At 37.9% G+C, this 21,395-nt stretch overlaps 1 protein-coding gene across 1 annotated transcript in view; it reads right to left on the bottom strand.

Annotated features, from left to right (window-relative positions):
• Positions 1-727: 727 nt before the first annotated feature.
• Positions 728-21,395, bottom strand: part of LOC147613120 (uncharacterized) — a 73,695-nt gene continuing 53,027 nt past the window's right edge. Inside the window, exons 5-6 of the mRNA XM_086782754.1 lie at positions 1,190-1,834; positions 728-1,075 (exon numbers count right to left, since the gene is read on the bottom strand). Of these exons, the coding sequence (XP_086638880.1) occupies positions 799-1,075; positions 1,190-1,834 (922 nt within the window). The 3' untranslated portion in view covers positions 728-798. The remainder of the gene's footprint in view (positions 1,076-1,189; positions 1,835-21,395) is intronic.

The raw sequence follows: 21,395 nt of genomic DNA, 5'->3' as shown, positions 1-21,395 counted from the left end.
TAAATAGCTTTAAGTAAATATCCCAAACTTTGCACATGGTGTGAGAGCTCCCTTTCATGGAAATACTATGCCTTATGTGTGAATTGGAAGAATGTCTATGCTTGTGGGTGGATTCCATCACTTTGTGTGGCCATTTTGTTGCTTGATCGAGTGGAATTTTTGGAGCAAGAGAATGGGACTAAAATAGGTATGTTGTGAGACTTCCTTGTTTTCAAATATATCTTTAAGGATGGTTACCCCCTTGCATATATAAATGTGATTGGTTTCCCAATTATGAATGAGCCTTTGCATCTCACATATTGGTTGAGTCTTCCTTGTTTTCATATCTATCTTCAAGGATTGGTTACTCTTGCATATATAAATGTGAATGGTTTTCCAATTATGTTAACTAGAACCTTATGTGTATCTTACATGTAATGCCTTCCATAGAACACGGTGTATGATCCTCTTCTCTAGAAATCTATCACCACAAAAGCTTACCGTGAAGATCTTAATTTTAAAATTCATAAAGGATTCTCAATTTTTTAAGATATGTTCCCATTGACAAGATTGACCCCCATGAGCTAGAGCTAGTTTTGTGGATAGATGCTCTTTTATTAAGTCTTTCTCTTTAATCTTGTATGTCATGTACAAGCCCTTGCAATACGGAATACTACATTATAATTATGTTTTCATAGAGCAAGGTATTAAAGACAAGAACAAACTCTCTAGAACTAGTTAATGGCATGACATATTTTATGGTTTATTCGCACGAAAAGTTATGGCGCCTTGTGTTATTGCTCAAGGTGCTCCTTCTTCTCAAGATAGGTTTGCTTCAAGTGTTCCTATCCCGTCATATTGCAGCTTCGTCATCCTGAATGCAAAGGGAAAAGAGGACTTGTCCTTGGCGGCTTCCACCGTCCACACCCCTCGTTTCTCCTTCTCCAGTTCTGTGGACGTACCTACCTCTCCAACCTTGGGCACTAGTGTTGTTGCTATAATTTTCGCTTTGCTCCTTCCCTTTCCTTTGTTCACAGCTTTGATTTTGATCTTGTTTGCATAGATGATCTCGGTAATGACCCAAAGAGCTTGGCCCCTTTGTTATCAACAAATAGAAGCTAATGATCAGTGAGAGCACCTAGTGAACTTAGAGGGCAACGACGATGCAGCTTTAGAAACTCGGGTACCTTAAAATTTTATAGGGCTATACCTTTTAGAAGACCATTTGAGATGACGCTGTGATGTATCGGGCCTCCAATAAGGCTCCTCCATCGAGGTATGCTCGCTCACCATCGTCGTTAGAGTGTCCAGAATAACACGGCGGGACGTCACGCCAGTTACGGTGAGGTTGACTGTCTTAGAGCCCTGCATGTCAAACTGTGCCTCGCTTGCTCCTCCTGCGATTATGGAGCCCAGAAACGAAGTCGAGGACTTAATGGAAGCTTGGATGTCGGCCATGCTCTTCACCCTGAACAAGTTCATGGCCGCTAGTTCACCACTTGATAGAGCAATGTCGGCCTTCGTTGTGGAACGTTGTTCACTCTCCATCATGTCCAAGCCCGCCGTTATGGGCTCTTCCACGTTCTCCTTCCAACCTTTGGCGGCATTCTTCACGCCCACACTGAGCATGGAGCCTACCCTTGCCATCGTCGCCTTGGAGCGGCGCCAAGGTAGCCAGCTGCTCCTCCTCTCAATCAAAACATCAAGCAGCCGCACATCGCTAGCCCAAGGGTTCAGCGGCACCGCATTATGGACCTTGGAAATGTATTTTTCCCAACAGCGAACCATCCTCTGCAATGGCAGGCTCTGCAAGAGATTCTTAGTTATAGAGACTAGATATGCTCGATCAGTATGCCTGGAAGAGATACGGAGGAGAGGATTTTATGCAGGATGCTTGGACTCGTCCTTACATGCTATCCGACTCCCCACCCATATCCAAACACCGCGCACTACTACGTGGTGTCATGTGCGCTTTGTCTTTCAAATAGTCACGTTTTCCGGACATGTGTGTTTAAACTTTGAACTCGTACAATTTACAATGATAAAAGAAAATATAATTCTGTACCGACATCATTCTCTTTTTGACCCGCGCATCACGTGTGACATGTTGTCAATACTAGTGTGTCATACAAGTGTGCAAATGCACAATAATTTGGAATGTCAAGGCACGATACATGGCCCATGACTCCTAGTGTTAGTGCAAATGCACAATAATTAGGGCCTTTACACATCAAGGCTGAAACCTAAAAAAGCGATCAAAAGTGCAAAGCATCATGCCCGCTTGAGCACGATCCCTCATCCACCTCCCCACTCACAAGAATTACACCTTAAAATTCGGTTCCACGGTGTGTGATGTTTTACACATCAAGGTTGGAACCTCCACATTCTCTGAAAAGTGGAAGTGATCTTACTATTTTTGAAAAATTGATAGTGGTTTCCCAATTTGTGCCTCTCCCCACCCATGAGAATTATGCTTGAAAATCTAGTTCCATCATGCGCATATGTGTAAAGACACTTAGAGGAAGCACTCAGGATACATACACATTTCCTCTTTATATCTCGACACTTTACCTCATTCATCTTCTCGTCCACATGAATTATGCTTGAAAATCCAGCTCCATGATGCGTAGATGCGTAAAGACCCTTATATGCAACATTCCGGAAACTTATTTTTAGGACACACACATTTCCTCTTTATATCTCCTCAAGGAGGAAACTCTAAAAAATAGGCTTACATTTTGGGCAATTCACACTGTATTTGTATTTATTCAATCATCTCAATTTCCTTTCCCTCTGAACACTTGTTAGATAGTTTGTTAGATCATTTGATAAGAAGTAGATATAGGATATAAACGATTGAAAGATATATGTATATAGACCATTCAAAGACATATGGATGTTTTAAAAATTAATGATATACTATACTTTTTTCAATCACACATGAAATAGACACAAAGCCTTAATGTGAGCACCTAAACATTGAGCATTACAATAGAAGCCCTTAGATTGTATTCTTTACGGAGTAGGCAATGACAATGGGGACTTGCAACAATCTTCCATCTCTTTCCCTTACCTTTCTTTTTTAGAAGAAAACCTCTAGCTCCTTCCTTCTTCAACAATCACATCTTGAGAGGCCTTCACCTTGGTATACAAGATTGTGGGTAGCCGCTCAGTGCGCGGATATCTCCGGGATCTATTTTATAAGCAAGCCTAGAAAGATAACAAATATCCATCCCTTGTGGTGTGGCCTACTACCAAGTTGAGTTTGATTTTCCTACAGTTTTGGATAGAGTCATGCAATTGAGCCTCATTCGCACTAAGTACAGCCTAGGCCCTCTTTGCGATGGCTTTGACCTAATGTCCAACCGCTTTCCAGTGACAATTTGCTTTCTAGGTTCCAAGCTCTTCCTCTCCTCCCCATGATATGTGGTGCTATCAGGAGCATGATGGAATCCCCCTCACCGTTCTTGATGAGATGGCTAGGATTCCATTCCTTCGTATCTACATAGCCTCTTCGGAGTTACTAGCTCATGCCATATCACTTTCTTGCCTTTGGGGGACCCTATTTTGTAAAGAGTTGAGAACTCTAGCCTCTCATTCCAATGTTTCATCTACCCAGAAAGATGGGACACCTCGCTAGATCTTGTCCTTACCTTTAATCTTAGATCCCCCCCTCATTCCTAGTTTAGATCCTACTCACAGGGTGGGAGGGATATTGATCCCAAAGCGTCAGGGAACAAAGACCTAACCTTGGTCAATCGTAGTGAAGAAGAGGTGCAGACTGCTTGGTGAGGCAAAACTATCAAAAAAGATTTCCAGAGTAGAGAAGTGTCACTATCAGGTGCTCTAGGCTTACAAGACACATGAGGAGATGGTTGGGTTAGAGAACCATTATGAGCATTTATTTCAGTATCCCCGACGATGATGGGCCTCCCCTGTTGAAATATGCACTGAAATACTCATGTATTAAGCCTCAGGGGAAAATGGGGCATATGGTGTAGACTTGATCAAAGGTCACTTATATTCACTAGCTGAGTTGAATGTCATTTACTAGAGAATCTCTACTTTTGCAAGTGGTCAAACTCGTTGCCAAATATCCCACCTTGTATAAGAAAGCTAGAATCATGGGAGAAAGAATTGTGGAGTGCAGAGAGACTCAAGGAGGGACCTATGGGAGAGAAGCATGGAGAGATTTGTGGATATGATTAGTGGCTAATCTTGATTAGCTCATTATAATCACTTTTATACTTGCATATTTAAAGAGGCACACTAATGCAAGAGAAATGCTCTCATTGTCCATCATTACCTTGTCACTATGTTATCTCATGTGATTAAGCTAATTTAATTTTACTTAACATTAATCTCTCATCATTATACTTAATCATGTTCTTCATTGATCATTATGAGCCACCATGAATGCCAACGTTTGGTATGAGAGGCTAGTTTGTTGTTTCTCTCGTCTACTTCTCTCACCTAGTCATCTACATTTACTGATGTGCAACACTTCATGCCATTTTCTTCATCAGCTATGTAAGATCCCTGTTCCCACCGAGCAACGGATTCGGGGTACTGGCAGCGGAAGTAGCGCTTCTCGCGCGGGACAGGGGTCCCACACTCGGGCCTCGCCCACGGATATCCGGATAAGAGACTAATCCGTCGGTTGTTCCAAAACCGAACCCGGAAAAACTTTCTTAACCGGAAGCACGGGCGATTCCACCAGGATAACTTTTTACTCTAACGTAGTCAAGATCATTTCTGATCGAGATGATCCAATTACATCTATAAGATCCTTAGTCAGTTCAAGGAAGAAACTTGCACTTGGATCATTGGGATCAACGCTTTTTTCCCCATTCAAGAGGCACAGCCGTTGATTCCTATCCATAGAACAGTTACTGTCCGGGATTTTTTTTTTCTATCGTAAAAACAAAGCTTGAGTCTCGATTTACGGATCCATCAGTCCAGCCTAACCCCATCCAGTCCCATGGGTTAGCCAACCGCCCAACCACTGTAGTGATGGGATCCAATTAAGAATTTGGTTAGGTTTTGTCCCGGGTACCAAGGAAAAGAGTTCCAAGGCCCCCTAGCCGGATGTTCATGCAAAATAAAACTAGTCACACCACTCACACACCCACCAATATGAAATTGCCTTTTTCAACCAGATTCAACCAGTTTAAAACAATCCTTTAATAAAACCATAGTATCATTGATCACCATCTTCCAATTTATCCAATTGATTCTTAATTTCCCATCATTCCTTCATCAGAGTATCTATGGCATCATTGGCAACTAGAACGCTCAGGAGCCGTTTCGATAGTTCCTAGCCCATAATACTCGGTAATATAATCACTTATCAAGATGGACTCTCATTGAAGATCAGCAAGATCAACCAACGGATCCATATAAGGAGCCATGGACTCATCCATTGAAGACCAGCAAGGTCAATCAACCAGATCCATGCTCGATTTCAGAAAACAACTCCAACTCTGTTCCAATATCTTCCTCGACGCACGCGTGGGTATCCTAGGCGACCCAGAGCCCGAGCACCGTATGGTCAGCACCCTCTAGGATCCTTCGCAGGTAACCTAGCGCTTCACGCATAGGCCGCTTCCTTGGCCCCTCATCCACCGTACCGGAAGCTCACCATTTTAATCGCACCGAGGCTGGTCAAGACCTCGGCCGACCTTGCTACGCGAGACGTCCTTCATTGACTCCCCGTCAGCAGTTGCAACTTTCTCATCACGACCTTAATCACAAGACGGTCAAAATGCTCCCCCCAGCATTCTTGACATAAAACAATCATTTACAAACAGCATTTACAAACAGTTTACAATACAATTTCTATTTTAACTTTCATTTTTCCACATTATCTCTCCTCAATCTACATTACTTATTCCATATTCCATTTATATGTATACTCATCCCATCACATCATTTCCATCTCATCACTTCAGATTCCCTCACATCACAATCGTATATTCACATCCATACATCCACAACTATATGCGTACATTCACATCTACATGCATACATCTACATCCCTATGCATACATCCACATCCACATTCACATTCACCTCCATACATCTACATCTACATGCATACATCCACTCCACATTCACATCCACATCTATACATCTACATCTACATGCATACATCCACCTCTACATCCACATCTATGTCTATACATCTACATCTACATGCATACATCCACCTCTACATCCACATCTACGTCTATACACCTACATCTACATGCATACATCCACATCTCCATTCCCATCTACATCTATACATCTACATCTACATGTATACATCCACATCTCCATTCACATCTACATCTATACATCTACATCTACATATATACATCCACATCTCCATTCTCATCTACATCTATACATCTACATCTTCATGCATCCACCCACCTCCACATCCACATCTACATCTATACATCTACATCTACATCTATATGTATACATCTACATCTCTATTCACATCTACATCTATACATCTACATCTACATGTATACATCCACATCTCCATTCTCACCTACACCTATACATCTACATCTACATGCATCCACCCACCTCCACATCCACATCTACATCTACATGCATACATCTACCTCCACATTCACACTCACATCCATACCTCTACATCTACATGCAAACATCCATATCTCCATGCATAATAATATTCTTTTAATTAATCTAGGATGATAGTTCCTAGGATATGGTAGGAAGTCCTCTTTTTATGCTTTGAATGAATTTATTTTATGCGTGATTTCTATAAAAATTTTGCCATAGCTCCGCTACTATGACTGATAAATCTCAAATTTTTTTCTAAGGGATAAAGCTTATCATTAAGGAAATAATTAGAATGGTCTCTAATTGGGTCATCAATCCATAATGGATTGAATCATCAATGTGCATAAACTAAAAACATAGCAAAAAGCGATTAATTTGGCCTCAAGCATAGCTTAATCTTGGATTAAGGAAAAGCTTTATGAAAAGCTTCATTTGGATTGAGAATGGGTCATGAGTATGACCATTTCTTGAGTGAGAGAGAGAAATTACATAAAAACCATTAGAATTTAAACATAAATGGAAATTAACTTCTATAGTATTTATTAAATTATGTAACTCTTCACTACTATTCACCAATTAACTTCAATAGCATTTAAAAAACCATACTAATTAAACTTCTCAAGCTTGAGAGGGGTTGAGAAGAGAGAATCATTGAGAAATTATAGAAAAGATCAAAATTCAATATACTTACCTTATGATTTGCTTGATTCTTTATTCACGGTAGAGGTCCCCAACCAATCAATTGGTTTAGTATGTTGATGGAGCCACCAATGGGGATTGAAGAAAGAGAGAAGTATCAAAAACTAGTGAATTATTAAAGAATTCACAGCTCTTGGCTTAGGTAGAGTAGAGTAACAATGCCTAAGACACTCTATATTTTGGCTTAGGTGGAGTAGAGTAATAAAGCATAAGACACTCTATATTTTGGCTTAGGTGGAGTAGAGTAACAAAGCATAAGACACTATATATTTTGGCTTAGGAGGAGTAGAGTAACAAAGCATAAGACACTATCTATTTTGGCTTAGGAGGAGTAGAGTAACAAGGCATAAGACACTATATATTTTGGCTTAGGAGGAGTAGAGTAATAAAGCATAAGACACTATATTTTTTTCAACAAGGGAAGGCTTCTATTTATAGGAAAATTTGAGCTCCTAACCAAACAAACTGATTCTAGAATTTTCCAAGTCAGTTTGGTCACTTTTTGACCATTTTTAGGTCAATTAAGCTAACTTTTTGGAACTAGACTTGAATGAGGAGAGAGGAGAGATGAAATATCTTAATTTTTATGAGTTTAAAACTCATTCAAGCATGTGAAATATGCACCTCCTTTAAAGAATTCCCCTTCCTTACATATGTGTCATAATGGAATCATTTTAATATTGCTCATAGTTTTTTACTAATAAGCCTTGTACATTTTCAACTCTTCATCTTATGTGAGCATTTAAGGGACTCCCCTTCCTTACATATGTGAGCATTTAAGGGACTCTCCTTCCTTACATATGTGTCATAATAAAATCATTATTCCCAAAATATCTCATATTTTTAATATTGCTCATAGTTTTTTATTAATAACCCTTGTACATTTTCAACTCTTCATCTTATGTGAAATATGCACCTCCTTTAAAGAACTCTCCTTCCTTACATATGTGTCATAATGGAATCATTTTAATATTGCTCATAGTTTTTTACTAATAAACCTTGTACATTTTCAACTCTTCATCTTATGTGAGCATTTAAGGGACTCCCCTTCCTTACATATGTCTCATAATAAAATCATTATTCCCAAAATATCTCATATTTTTAATATTGCTCATAGTTTTTTATTAATAACCCTTGTACATTTTCAACTCTTCATCTTATGTGAAATATGCACCTCCTTTAAAGAACTCTCCTTCCTTACATATGTGTCATAATGGAATCATTTTAATATTGCTCATAGTTTTTTACTAATAAACCTTGTACATTTTCAACTCTTCACCTCATGTGAGCATTTACTCATTTTTGGGTATTTTCTTCTTACAATTTGGATTTATCTCCTCCCTACACATGGATTGATGCTATTGGCCCATAGAAACCTTAATTGGACCATAGTCTAAAGATTTCTGAAAATCTAGACCCTTAGGCTAAGATTCTTTATACCTATTTCCAATTAATTCCAATTGCACATTGGAAAATTCTTTTTAAATTTCTGTTTCAGGGAAACTCATCTGAATTATAAGAGATATTTTTCTATCCAAAAATATTCAAAATCTGAATATTCTCTCTCTAGAATATTTCTCTCTCTCTAAGCTAAAACAGTTAGAAACAAGGTCTTTATATTTCTGAAGAGGGATTGATTACAGGGGAAGATACTAGACATCAAAAAGGGGTTGGGAGAGGAATCTTACATTCTACCCCACTTAAAAAACGCGAGATGTCCTCATCTCGCAGCTTGGAATAATTTCGCAAGATGCACGAATATGAGACTTAGAGAAAAATTTTAATCACGATTAACCACCAAGAAAAGTCTTAAAGAGAGCACGATTCAAAATAAGAACAAGATTTAAACTTTATTCATTCATGGGACTTATACAGTAAAGATAGAAGAACTCTTTACACTTCCATAAGCCCGTCCATCATATGGTCACAAAAGCAGTCCTCACAAGCTGCACAAGTATAGGGTAACTCATCTATGGGAATGATTCTGCTGGTTATTGCCGCACCTATCTCAGTGGTATGAGGTGATCTAACAAAAGGACCTCTGAGAGGCAAGCCAAAAATGGGGTAAAGGCATATCTTCTCATGAGGAAGAAAACATGCCAGTAAGAAGACCCGTTCAGAAAACCCAAGATGCCTTGATCTCATGACACAGTAGTATCGGGGACCCAAACACAAAGCTTCAATAACCATGGCCAAGCGGACATCGTTACGAAAGTGTTGCTGACCCCAGGGTGTTACCCTAGTTATGTTTTGATAGGTCCGCCATTTGGTTTGCGCTACAGAAGTTCCTAGGTGAGGAAAAAGTGAGCGCTCATATTGTTCTATAAAGTCTTTCTTCACAGACTCTCTTACGTCTTGAAGGTGAGAAATCATCAGGGATAAAACTAATTCCTGTTGCCAAGCCATGAAGGAGATTAAGAAAGAAAGGAGATTGATGGGAGTAAGATTACTGTGAGTGACAAGTAAAAGTTACGACTTATATAAAGGAAGGAGCTAGCGTAACCTAGAAGCCAACGGTAACTTACCACTGAAGTTTTACCGTCTTTCCATGATTTGTGTTTGACACATTTTTCTATAGAAGGCATTAAGAATTTTTGTAAGATTCCTCCCCCAACCCCCTTTTTGATGTCTAGTATATTCCCCTGTAATCAATTCCTTTTCTGAAATATAAGAGATCTTGTTTGTGGCTGTTTTAACATAGAGAGAAAATATTCTAGAGAGAGAATATTCATATTTTGAATATTTTTGGATAGAAAAATATCTCTTATAATTCAGATGAGTTTCCCTGAAACAGAAATTTAAAAAGAATTTTCCAATGTGCAATTGGAATTAATTGGAAATAGGTATAAAGAACCTTAGCCTAAGGGTCTAGATTTTCAAAAATCTTTAGATTATGGTCCAATTAAGGTTCCTATGGGCCAATAGCATCAATCCATGTGTAGGGAGGAGATAAATCCAAATTGTAAAAGAAGATACCCAAAATTGAGTAAATGTTCACATAAGATGAAGAGTTGAAAATGTACAAGGTTTATTAGTAAATAAACACATATGTAAAGAAGTTCTTTAAAGGAGGTGCATATTTCACATAAGATGAAGAGTTGAAAATGTACAAGGTTTATTAGTAAATAAACACATATGTAAGGAAGGGGAGTTCTTTAAAGGAGGTGCATATTTCACATAAGATGAAGAGTTGAAAATGTACAAGGTTTATTAGTAAAAAACTATGAGCAATATTAAAATGATTCCATTATGACACATATGTAAGGAAGGGGAGTTCTTTAAAGGAGGTGCATATTTCCCTTAAATGATTTTATTATGACACATATGTAAGGAAGGGGAGTCCCTTAAATGCTCACATAAGATGAAGAGTTGAAAATGTACAAGGTTTATTAGTTTAAAAAACACATATGTAAGGAAGGGGAGTTCTTTAAAGGAGGTGCATATTTCACATAAGATGAAGAGTTGAAAATGTACAAGGTTTATTAGTAAAAAAAAAAACTATGACACATATGTAAGGAAGAAGAGCTCTTTAAAGAAGGTGCATATTTCACATGCTTGAATGAGTTTTAAACTCATAAAAATTGAGATATTTTATCTCTCCTCTCTCCTAATTCAAGTCTAGTTCCAAAAAGTTAGCTTAACTGACCTAAAAATGGTCAAAAAGTAACCAAACTGACTTGGAAAATTCTAGAATCAGTTTGTTTGGTTAGGAGCTCAAATTTTCCTATAAATAGAAGCCTTCCCTTGTTGAAAAAAAAAATATAGAGTCTTATGCCTTGTTACTCTACTCCACCTAAGCCAAATTAGATAGAGTCTTATGCCTTGTTACTCTACTCCACCTAAGCCAAATTAGATAGAGTCTTATGACTTGTTACTCTACTCCACCTAAGCCAAATTAGATAGTGTCTTATGCTTTGTTACTCTACTCCATCTAAGCCAAAATATATAGTGTCTTATGCTATGTTACTCCACCTAAGCCAAGAACTGTGAATTCTTTAATAATTCACTAGTTTTTGACACTTCTCTCTTTCTTCAATCCCCATTGGTGACTCCATCAACATACTAAACCAATTGATTGGTTGGGGGCCTCTACCGTGAATAAAGAATCAAGCAAATCATAAGGTAAGTATATTGAATTTTGATCTTTTCTATGATTTCTCAATGATTCTCTCTTCTCAACCCCTCTCAAGCTTGAGAAGTTTAATTGGTATGGTTTTTTTTTAAATGCTATTGAAGTTAATTGGTGAATAGTAGTGAAGAGTTACATAATTTAATAAATGCTATAGAAGTTAATTTCCACTTATATTTAAATTCTAATGGTTTTTATAATTTCTCTCTCTCACTCAAGAAATGGTCATACTCATGACCCATTCTCAATTCAAATGAAGCTTTTCATAAAGCTTTTCCTTAATCCAAGATTAAGCTATGCTTGAGGCCAAATTAATGGCTTTTGCTATGCTTTTAGTTTATGCACATTGATGATTCAATCCATTATGGATTGATGACCCAATTAGAGACCATTCTAATTGTTTTCTTAATGATCCAATTAGAGACCATTATGGATTGATGATCCAATTAGAGACCATTCTAATTGTTTTCTTAATGATCCAATTAGAGACCATTATGGATTGATGATCCAATTAGAGACCATTCTAATTATTTCTTTAATAATGAGCTTTATCCCTTAGAAAAAAATTGAGATTTATCAGTCATAGTAGCGGAGCTATGGCAAAATTTTTATAGAAATTACGCATAAAATAAATTCATTCAAAGCATAAAAAGAGGACTTCCTACCATATTCTAGGAACTATCATCCTAGATTAATTAAAAGAATTTTATTATGCATGGAGATGTGGATGTTTGCATGTAGATGTAGATGTATAGATGTAGATGTGGATGTGGAGGTGGATGGATGCATGTAGATGTAGATGTATAGATGTAGATGTGAATGGAGATGTGGATGTATGCATGTAGATGTAGATGTATAGATGTGGATGTGGATGTATACATGTAGATGTAGATGTATAGATACGGATGTGGATGTGGAGGTGGATGTATACATGTAGATGTAGATGTATAGATGTAGATGTGGATGTGGAGGTAGATGGATGCATGTAGATGTAGATGTATAGATGTAGATGGGAATGGAGATATGGATGTATGCATGTAGATGTAGATGTATAGATGTAGATGTGGATGTGGAGGTGGATGGATGCATGTAGATATAGATGTATAGATGTAGATGTGAATGGAGATGTGGATGTATGCATGTAGATGTAGATGTATGGAGGTGAATGTCAATGTGGATGTGGATGTATGCATAGAGATGTAGATGTATGCATGTAGATGTGAATGTACGCATATAGATGTGGATGTATGGATGTGAATATACGATATGCGATGTGAGGGAATCTGAAGTGATGAGATAGAAATGATGTGATGGGATGAGTATACATATAAATGGAATATGGAATAAGTAATGTAGATTGATGAAGGATAATGTGGAAAAATGAAAGTTAAAATAGAAATTGTGTTGTAAACTGTTTGTAAATACTGTTTGTAAATGCTGTTTGTAAATGATTGTTTTATGTCAAGAATGCTGGGGGGAGCATTTTGACCGTCTTGTGATTAAAGTCGTGATGGTAAAGTTGCAACTGCTGACGGGGAGTCAATGAAGGACGTCTCGCGTAGCAAGGTCGGCCGAGGTCTTGACCAGCCTCGGTGCGATTAAAATGGTGAGCTTCCGGTACGGTGGATGAGGGGCCAAGGAAGCGGCCTATGCGTGAAGCGCTAGGTTACCTGCGAAGGATCCTAGAGGGTGCTGACCATACGGTGCTCGGGCTCTGGGTTGCCTAGGATACCCACGCGTGCGTCGAGGAAGATATTGGAACAGAGTTGGAGTTGTTTTCTGAAATCGAGCATGGATCTGGTTGATTGACCTTGCTGGTCTTCAATGGATGAGTCCATGGCTCCTTATATGGATCTGTTGGTTGATCTTGCTGATCTTCAACGAGAGTCCATCTTGTTAAGTGATTATATTGCCAAGTATTATGGGCTAGGAACTATCGAAACGGCTCCTGAGCGTTCTAGTTGCCAATGATGCCATAGATACTCTGATGAAGGAATGATGGGAAATTAAGAATCAATTGGATAAATTGGAAGATGGTGATCAATGATACTATGGTTTTATTAAAGGATTGTTTTAAACTGGTTGAATCTGGTTGAAAAAGGCAATTTCATATTGGGTGTGTGAGTGGTGTGACTAGTTTTATTTTGCATGAACATCCGGCTAGGGGGCCTTGGAACTCTTTTCCTTGGTACCCGGGACAAAACCTAACCAAATTTTTAATTGGATCCCATCACTACAGTGGTTGGGCGGTTGGCTAACCCATGGGATTGGATGGGGTTAGGCTGGACTGATGGATCCGTAAATCGAGACTCAAACTTTTGTTTTTACGATAGAAAAAATAATAATAAATCCCGGACAGAAACTGTTCTATGGATAGGAATCAACGGCTGTGCCTCTTGAATGGGGAAAAAAGCGTTGATCCCAATGATCCAAGTGCAAGTTTCTTCCTTGAACTGATTAAGTATCTTATAGATGTAATCGGATCATCTCGATCAGAAATGATCTTGACTACGTTAGAGTAAAAAGTTATCCTGGTGGAATCGCCCGTGCTTTTCGGTAAAGGAAGTTTTTTCGGGTTCGGTTTTGGAACAACCGACGGATTAGTCTCTTATCCGGATATCCGTGGGCGAGGCCCCGAGTGTGGGACCCCTGTCCCGCGCGAGAAGTGCTACTTCCGCTGCCAGTACCCCGAATCCGTTGCTCGGTGGGAACAGGGATCTTACAGTTGGTATCAGAGCATTTGGTTAATAAAGATCAACTGAGAAGACAAATATGTCAAAATTTTATCAAGAAACACAAAAAGGTTATAATTGTGTGATATAATTCATACAATTTGATATTCAAACTGAAACTCGTAATTTTGGTAATTGGGTCTTCAGATGGAAGTACCGCAATTATATAGAAACCCTGACTTGCTTGAGGCCTAGACATGATAGTATTTACCTTATAATTCCAAGGGCCGTGACTACCCGTATATACCGAGAGTATACTGCAGCTCTTTACTGACAGTATATACGAGTAAATCTAAGACTTGAAATTATAAGCGTTAATGCTATCTAGATGATGATTTCGAATGTGATTGATATGATTTTTAATTCTGTTTGAGAATGAATGAATTGATTTGGATTCTGATTGAAAATGCTGATTGAAAAATGTTGATTTTTAAAAATTAGTTGAAATATAATAAAACCACAATGAGGGGGAATGGGACGAGTCCCTGTGATGATATTCATAACTAGAATGATGATAACGAATTCAGCAAATCACTATGAGATTAGTGGGTTGTGCGGTCAGATTGCTACTGTTAATACTTGACCGGTAGATCAAGTTAAGGGATGTCAAATTGAGAACTTGCTTGACTGAAATTTCCGTGTGGAGGAATGTTCCGAAGGAAACTTTTCGGTCTAATGGACTAGTATCATGTTCAAGATATGAATGATATAATCTGAATGAATTGTTATTTAATGATGAGTTCTATATAAGGGATATTTATCCCAGTGTTCTGTTGGGGTGACCACCCAGAATATAAGGAACCCCAAAATAAAATTGGATCTTAAGAATAAGAGCTGTCCTCTACCTTGCGAGATGAGGACATCTCGCACTTTTTAAGTGGGGTAGGATGTAAGATTCCTCCCCAGCCTTCGAGGTATATAGGAGTAAGAATCTCCCTTTCTGATCTTATAATTATTCCCTCTCTAAAATAAAAGAAAGTTTCTGTTTAAAAAAAGGAAGACCCTTTTCCTAAAATACTTCTCAAGAGTCACGCCTATTTTAAGGATTTAGAACAATGAGTTTAGAAGTGAGAATCGGTGTTTTGGATACCAAGGTTTTGGTTTTCATTTGAGTATGGCCCAAAAGGAAGTTCTTTATCTCTTGGAGAGTATAAGAAGTTATCCCCCAGATATTGTGATCATTATATCTGAATTCAATGAAAGTAGGTGACTTAGCCTACAAGTTTCTTTTATCTCCTCATCTCAAAATTCTTAATGCCTTCTATAGAAAAATGTGTCAAACACAAATCATGGAAAGACGGTAAAACTTCAGTGGCAAGTTACCGTTGGCTTCTAGGTTACGCTAGCTCCTTCCTTTATATAAGTCGTAACTTTTACTTGTCGCTCACAGTAATCTTACTCCCATCAATCTCCTTTCTTTCTTAATCTCCTTCATGGCTTGGCAACAGGAATTAGTTTTATCCCTGATGATTTCTCACCTTCAAGACGCAAGAGAGTCTGTGAAGAAAGACTTTATAGAACAGTATGAGCGCTCACTTTTTCCTCACCTAGGAACTTCTGTAGCGCAGACCAAATGGCGGACCTATCAAAACATAACTAGGGTAACACCCTGGGGTCAGCAGCACTTTCGTAACAATGTCCGCTTGGCCATGGTTATTGAAGCTTTGGGTTTGGGTCCTCGATACTACTGCGTCATGAGATCAAGGCATCTTGGGTTTTCTGAGCGGGTCTTCTTACTGGCGTGTTTTCTTCCTCATGAGAAGATATGCCTTTATCCCGTTTTTGGCTTGCCTCTCAGAGGTCCTTTTCTTAGATCACCTCATACCACTGAGATAGGTGCGGCAATAACCAGCAGAATCATTCCCATAGATGAGTTACCCTATACTTGTGCAGCTTGTGAGGACTGCTTTTGTGACCATATGATGGACGGGCTTATAGAAGTGTAAAGAGTTTCTCTATCTTTACTGTATAAGTTCCGAGAATGAATAAAGTTTAAATCTTGTTCTTATTTTGAATCTTGCTCTCTTTAAGACTTTTCTTGGTGGTTAATCGTGATTAAAATTTTTCTCTAAGTCTCATATTCGTGCATCTTGCAAAATTATTCCAAGTTGCGAGATGAGGACATCTCGCGTTTTTTAAGTGGGGTAGAATGTAAGATTCCTCCCCCAACCCCCTTTTTGATGTCTAGTATATTCCCCTGTAATCAATTCCTTTTCTGAAATATAAGAGATCTTGTTTGTGGCTGTTTTAACATAGAGAGAAAATATTCTAGAGAGAGAATATTCAGATTTTGAATATTTTTGGATAGAAAAATATCTCTTATAATTCAGATGAGTTTCCCTGAAACAGAAATTTAAAAAGAATTTTCCAATGTGCAATTGGAATTAATTGGAAATAGGTATAAAGAACCTTAGCCTAAGGGTCTAGATTTTCAGAAATCTTTAGATTATGGTCCAATTAAGGTTCCTATGGGCCAATAGCATCAATCCATGTGTAGGGAGGAGATAAATCCAAATTGTAAAAGAAGATACCCAAAATTGAGTAAATGTTCACATAAGATGAAGAGTTGAAAATGTACAAGGTTTATTAGTAAATAAACACATATGTAAAGAAGTTCTTTAAAGGAGGTGCATATTTCACATAAGATGAAGAGTTGAAAATGTACAAGGTTTATTAGTAAATAAACACATATGTAAGGAAGGGGAGTTCTTTAAAGGAGGTGCATATTTCACATAAGATGAAGAGTTGAAAATGTACAAGGTTTATTAGTAAAAAACTATGAGCAATATTAAAATGATTCCATTATGACACATATGTAAGGAAGGGGAGTTCTTTAAAGGAGGTGCATATTTCCCTTAAATGATTTTATTATGACACATATGTAAGGAAGGGGAGTCCCTTAAATGCTCACATAAGATGAAGAGTTGAAAATGTACAAGGTTTATTAGTTTAAAAAACACATATGTAAGGAAGGGGAGTTCTTTAAAGGAGGTGCATATTTCACATAAGATGAAGAGTTGAAAATGTACAAGGTTTATTAGTAAAAAAAAAACTATGACACATATGTAAGGAAGGAGAGCTCTTTAAAGAAGGTGCATATTTCACATGCTTGAATGAGTTTTAAACTCATAAAAATTGAGATATTTTATCTCTCCTCTCTCCTAATTCAAGTCTAGTTCCAAAAAGTTAGCTTAACTGACCTAAAAATGGTCAAAAAGTGACCAAACTGACTTGGAAAATTCTAGAATCAGTTTGTTTGGTTAGGAGCTCAAATTTTCCTATAAATAGAAGCCTTCCCTTGTTGAAAAAAAAAATATAGAGTCTTATGCCTTGTTACTCTACTCCACCTAAGCCAAATTAGATAGAGTCTTATGCCTTGTTACTCTACTCCACCTAAGCCAAATTAGATAGAGTCTTATGACTTGTTACTCTACTCCACCTAAGCCAAATTAGATAGTGTCTTATGCTTTGTTACTCTACTCCATCTAAGCCAAAATATATAGTGTCTTATGCTATGTTACTCCACCTAAGCCAAGAACTGTGAATTCTTTAATAATTCACTAGTTTTTGACACTTCTCTCTTTCTTCAATCCCCATTGGTGACTCCATCAACATACTAAACCAATTGATTGGTTGGGGGCCTCTACCGTGAATAAAGAATCAAGCAAATCATAAGGTAAGTATATTGAATTTTGATCTTTTCTATGATTTCTCAATGATTCTCTCTTCTCAACCCCTCTCAAGCTTGAGAAGTTTAATTGGTATGGTTTTTTTTTAAATGCTATTGAAGTTAATTGGTGAATAGTAGTGAAGAGTTACATAATTTAATAAATGCTATAGAAGTTAATTTCCACTTATATTTAAATTCTAATGGTTTTTATAATTTCTCTCTCTCACTCAAGAAATGGTCATACTCATGACCCATTCTCAATCCAAATGAAGCTTTTCATAAAGCTTTTTCTTAATCCAAGATTAAGCTATGCTTGAGGCCAAATTAATGGCTTTTGCTATGCTTTTAGTTTATGCACATTGATGATTCAATCCATTATGGATTGATGACCCAATTAGAGACCATTCTAATTGTTTTCTTAATGATCCAATTAGAGACCATTATGGATTGATGATCCAATTAGAGACCATTCTAATTGTTTTCTTAATGATCCAATTAGAGACCATTATGGATTGATGATCCAATTAGAGACCATTCTAATTATTTCTTTAATAATGAGCTTTATCCCTTAGAAAAAAATTGAGATTTATCAGTCATAGTAGCGGAGCTATGGCAAAATTTTTATAGAAATTACGCATAAAATAAATTCATTCAAAGCATAAAAAGAGGACTTCCTACCATATTCTAGGAACTATCATCCTAGATTAATTAAAAGAATTTTATTATGCATGGAGATGTGGATGTTTGCATGTAGATGTAGATGTATAGATGTAGATGTGGATGTGGAGGTGGATGGATGCATGTAGATGTAGATGTATAGATGTAGATGTGAATGGAGATGTGGATGTATGCATGTAGATGTAGATGTATAGATGTGGATGTGGATGTATACATGTAGATGTAGATGTATAGATACGGATGTGGATGTGGAGGTGGATGTATACATGTAGATGTAGATGTATAGATGTAGATGTGGATGTGGAGGTAGATGGATGCATGTAGATGTAGATGTATAGATGTAGATGGGAATGGAGATATGGATGTATGCATGTAGATGTAGATGTATAGATGTAGATGTGGATGTGGAGGTGGATGGATGCATGTAGATGTAGATGTATAGATGTAGATGTGAATGGAGATGTGGATGTATGCATGTAGATGTAGATGTATGGAGGTGAATGTCAATGTGGATGTGGATGTATGCATAGAGATGTAGATGTATGCATGTAGATGTGAATGTACGCATATAGATGTGGATGTATGGATGTGAATATACGATATGCGATGTGAGGGAATTTGAAGTGATGAGATAGAAATGATGTGATGGGATGAGTATACATATAAATGGAATATGGAATAAGTAATGTAGATTGATGAAGGATAATGTGGAAAAATGAAAGTTAAAATAGAAATTGTTGGAGAGACGGAAAACTCTCTCTCTTGTAGTAAGAGGAGTACGATCCACACTAAGCTCACTCCAATGGGATTTGCATCCCTTTCGGAGCTAGGGATTCGACCCGTACCGGTGCACAAGAGCTTATCCACAAAAGGAGAGAATGCTCATGGCTACCATCACTTGACACTAGACTAAGCATACACACAAGCTCAACTTGTCCTCATTCCTACACACCCATTCATTCACAAATACAAGCAAGAGGAATACAATCACTATGCACTCAAGCAAAGAGAAAGACCTCACTCCACTCCTATCTTCCTACAAGCATGCATACATTCAAGCATCAAGCTTCCATGAAAGCTTCAAATCAATCCATGTACTCAAAAATGAAATACTAAAAGCATGCATAAGAGTAAAATGATTAGAGAAGAGGATGAGAAAGACTCATGACATTGCTAATGATTCAATGAAGAGATTTACCTCATACAATGATGTAGATGGGGTGAGAGAAGAGTCTTCACCTCTATGGAGAAGAGGGAGAGTAGGTCTCTCAAAGGAGCTCTTGCATGAACTAAGCCCAAAGTGTGTAAAGCTCTCAAATGAGCCACCTTTTATACAAAAATTCTAGGACTCCCATAAGTCCCCATGTGGGATTATTATCAAACCCTCTCCCACATTCATCTACAAAGTAGAACTCTTTTCAAGAGCCCTAAGTATCGTTTTTGTTGCATCCTGGTATTGATCTTCATTTGCAAGCAACACTCCCCCCTTCCTATTTTGCGCACGTCCTCGAGCGCGGTAGTAGCAAGAGCTGCAACAAAAACAATTGATACGAGTAAAGTCCTTTATTGATAAAAAGAAAAGAAAAGCAAAATCAGCAATAATAATTACACACGTGAGCATACAAGTGCAAGGCTGATTAAAGTTTTAATGAGTACTAAAAGAGGTGAGTAAAAACTAGTCAAAGTGAGACTTAGGTAGTAGATAATGCTATGCAAAGGCAAGTGTCTTTGTACACCTCCGGTTATGACCGCAGTCTCAATGTCCTATCAGTATGTAAGTTACTCCTAAGTGGCAACCCTACTCCTAAGTATGAGCAAAGGTGATTGGAGCTCTCTCTTGTTGTTTTTGTTTTTGTTTTTTTTTTGTTTTTTTTGTTTTTTTTGATATGTGTGTAGAAGGTGATAAAGATTAAGGTTCTATCCCCATGAGACCCGAGCAATGGCCAAGAGACCTCCGCCAAGAGAATCTAAAGACCGCTAAGTATCTCAAGGGCGACAGACCCTTTTTCTTTCTTTTATGACCTAAGGAGTACCCCTTGAAGATGAGGGCATCGGTTTCGAGGTCCCATAGTGTACCCCCGAGTCCTACCAACATCTATCAAGGCGATAGATTCCACAAAGGTCCTCTATTGAAGCTTCTAGACATCAGTGTTCACCCCATGGAAACCAAGGCATCGGCTCCAAGGTGCTGAGACATCCCCAGGTCCTACCAAGCACTTCGCATGGCGGTAGACACTTCATGTCGCAATTCACCTTGTCTATATATTTTTGTAGGGTATATTTTCATAAATTTTTATTACTCGTAGCACCTAGCTCATATCTAAGAGATAACTACCACTAGGGATAACTAATATACCTTGAAGACATAAGTACTTGGCATACTCCCTTGGTATATATCCTACACTGTCTTTGGATAGAAATATCTCTTACTAAGTTTTCTAAGACTCTAGAATGTACTCACCACATTTTAACTACTAATCAAAACTCAAACTAGCCAATATTGTGTACATGCAAACCATATATTCGAAAGATAAGAGCACATAAAGAAATAAAGATTAAGATTTGCATACACCTGTTGTAGTGCCCTGTTGATGTTGTTCGTTTGCCTTGATTAATTGCTGATTTTGTGCAGATTGCTCCTCCTTGATCTTTGTAAGCATAGCATATCTCCCCCCTTCCTAATTTGTGTGCACGATAGGTGGACTGTAGGGGCGTATCTGATGCTCTTCTTAAGCTGAGATCTCTGCACAAAGTTTTATTAACAAACAAAAGAAAAAACAAAAGAAGAAAATTTGTTAGTGGTGCCAATCACCAAATATAGCCGAGGGGAAAAAACCCAATGGGAGAAAAGTGCCCTGGCTTGTCGTTCTTATTGTGGAGTCAATGAGTTACTCTTGCGCTGATGGTGGGTCCGTGTCCTCGTCTGCTG

The sequence above is a fragment of the Cibotium barometz genome, chromosome 44, assembly GCF_041138505.1.
Source record: "Cibotium barometz isolate CiBa-2024 chromosome 44, ASM4113850v1, whole genome shotgun sequence".
In the NCBI taxonomy this organism is placed as follows: Eukaryota; Viridiplantae; Streptophyta; class Polypodiopsida; order Cyatheales; family Cibotiaceae; genus Cibotium; species Cibotium barometz.
Note: the sequence above shows the minus strand (reverse complement) of the source record. Positions and strands in the feature narration are given on the sequence as shown.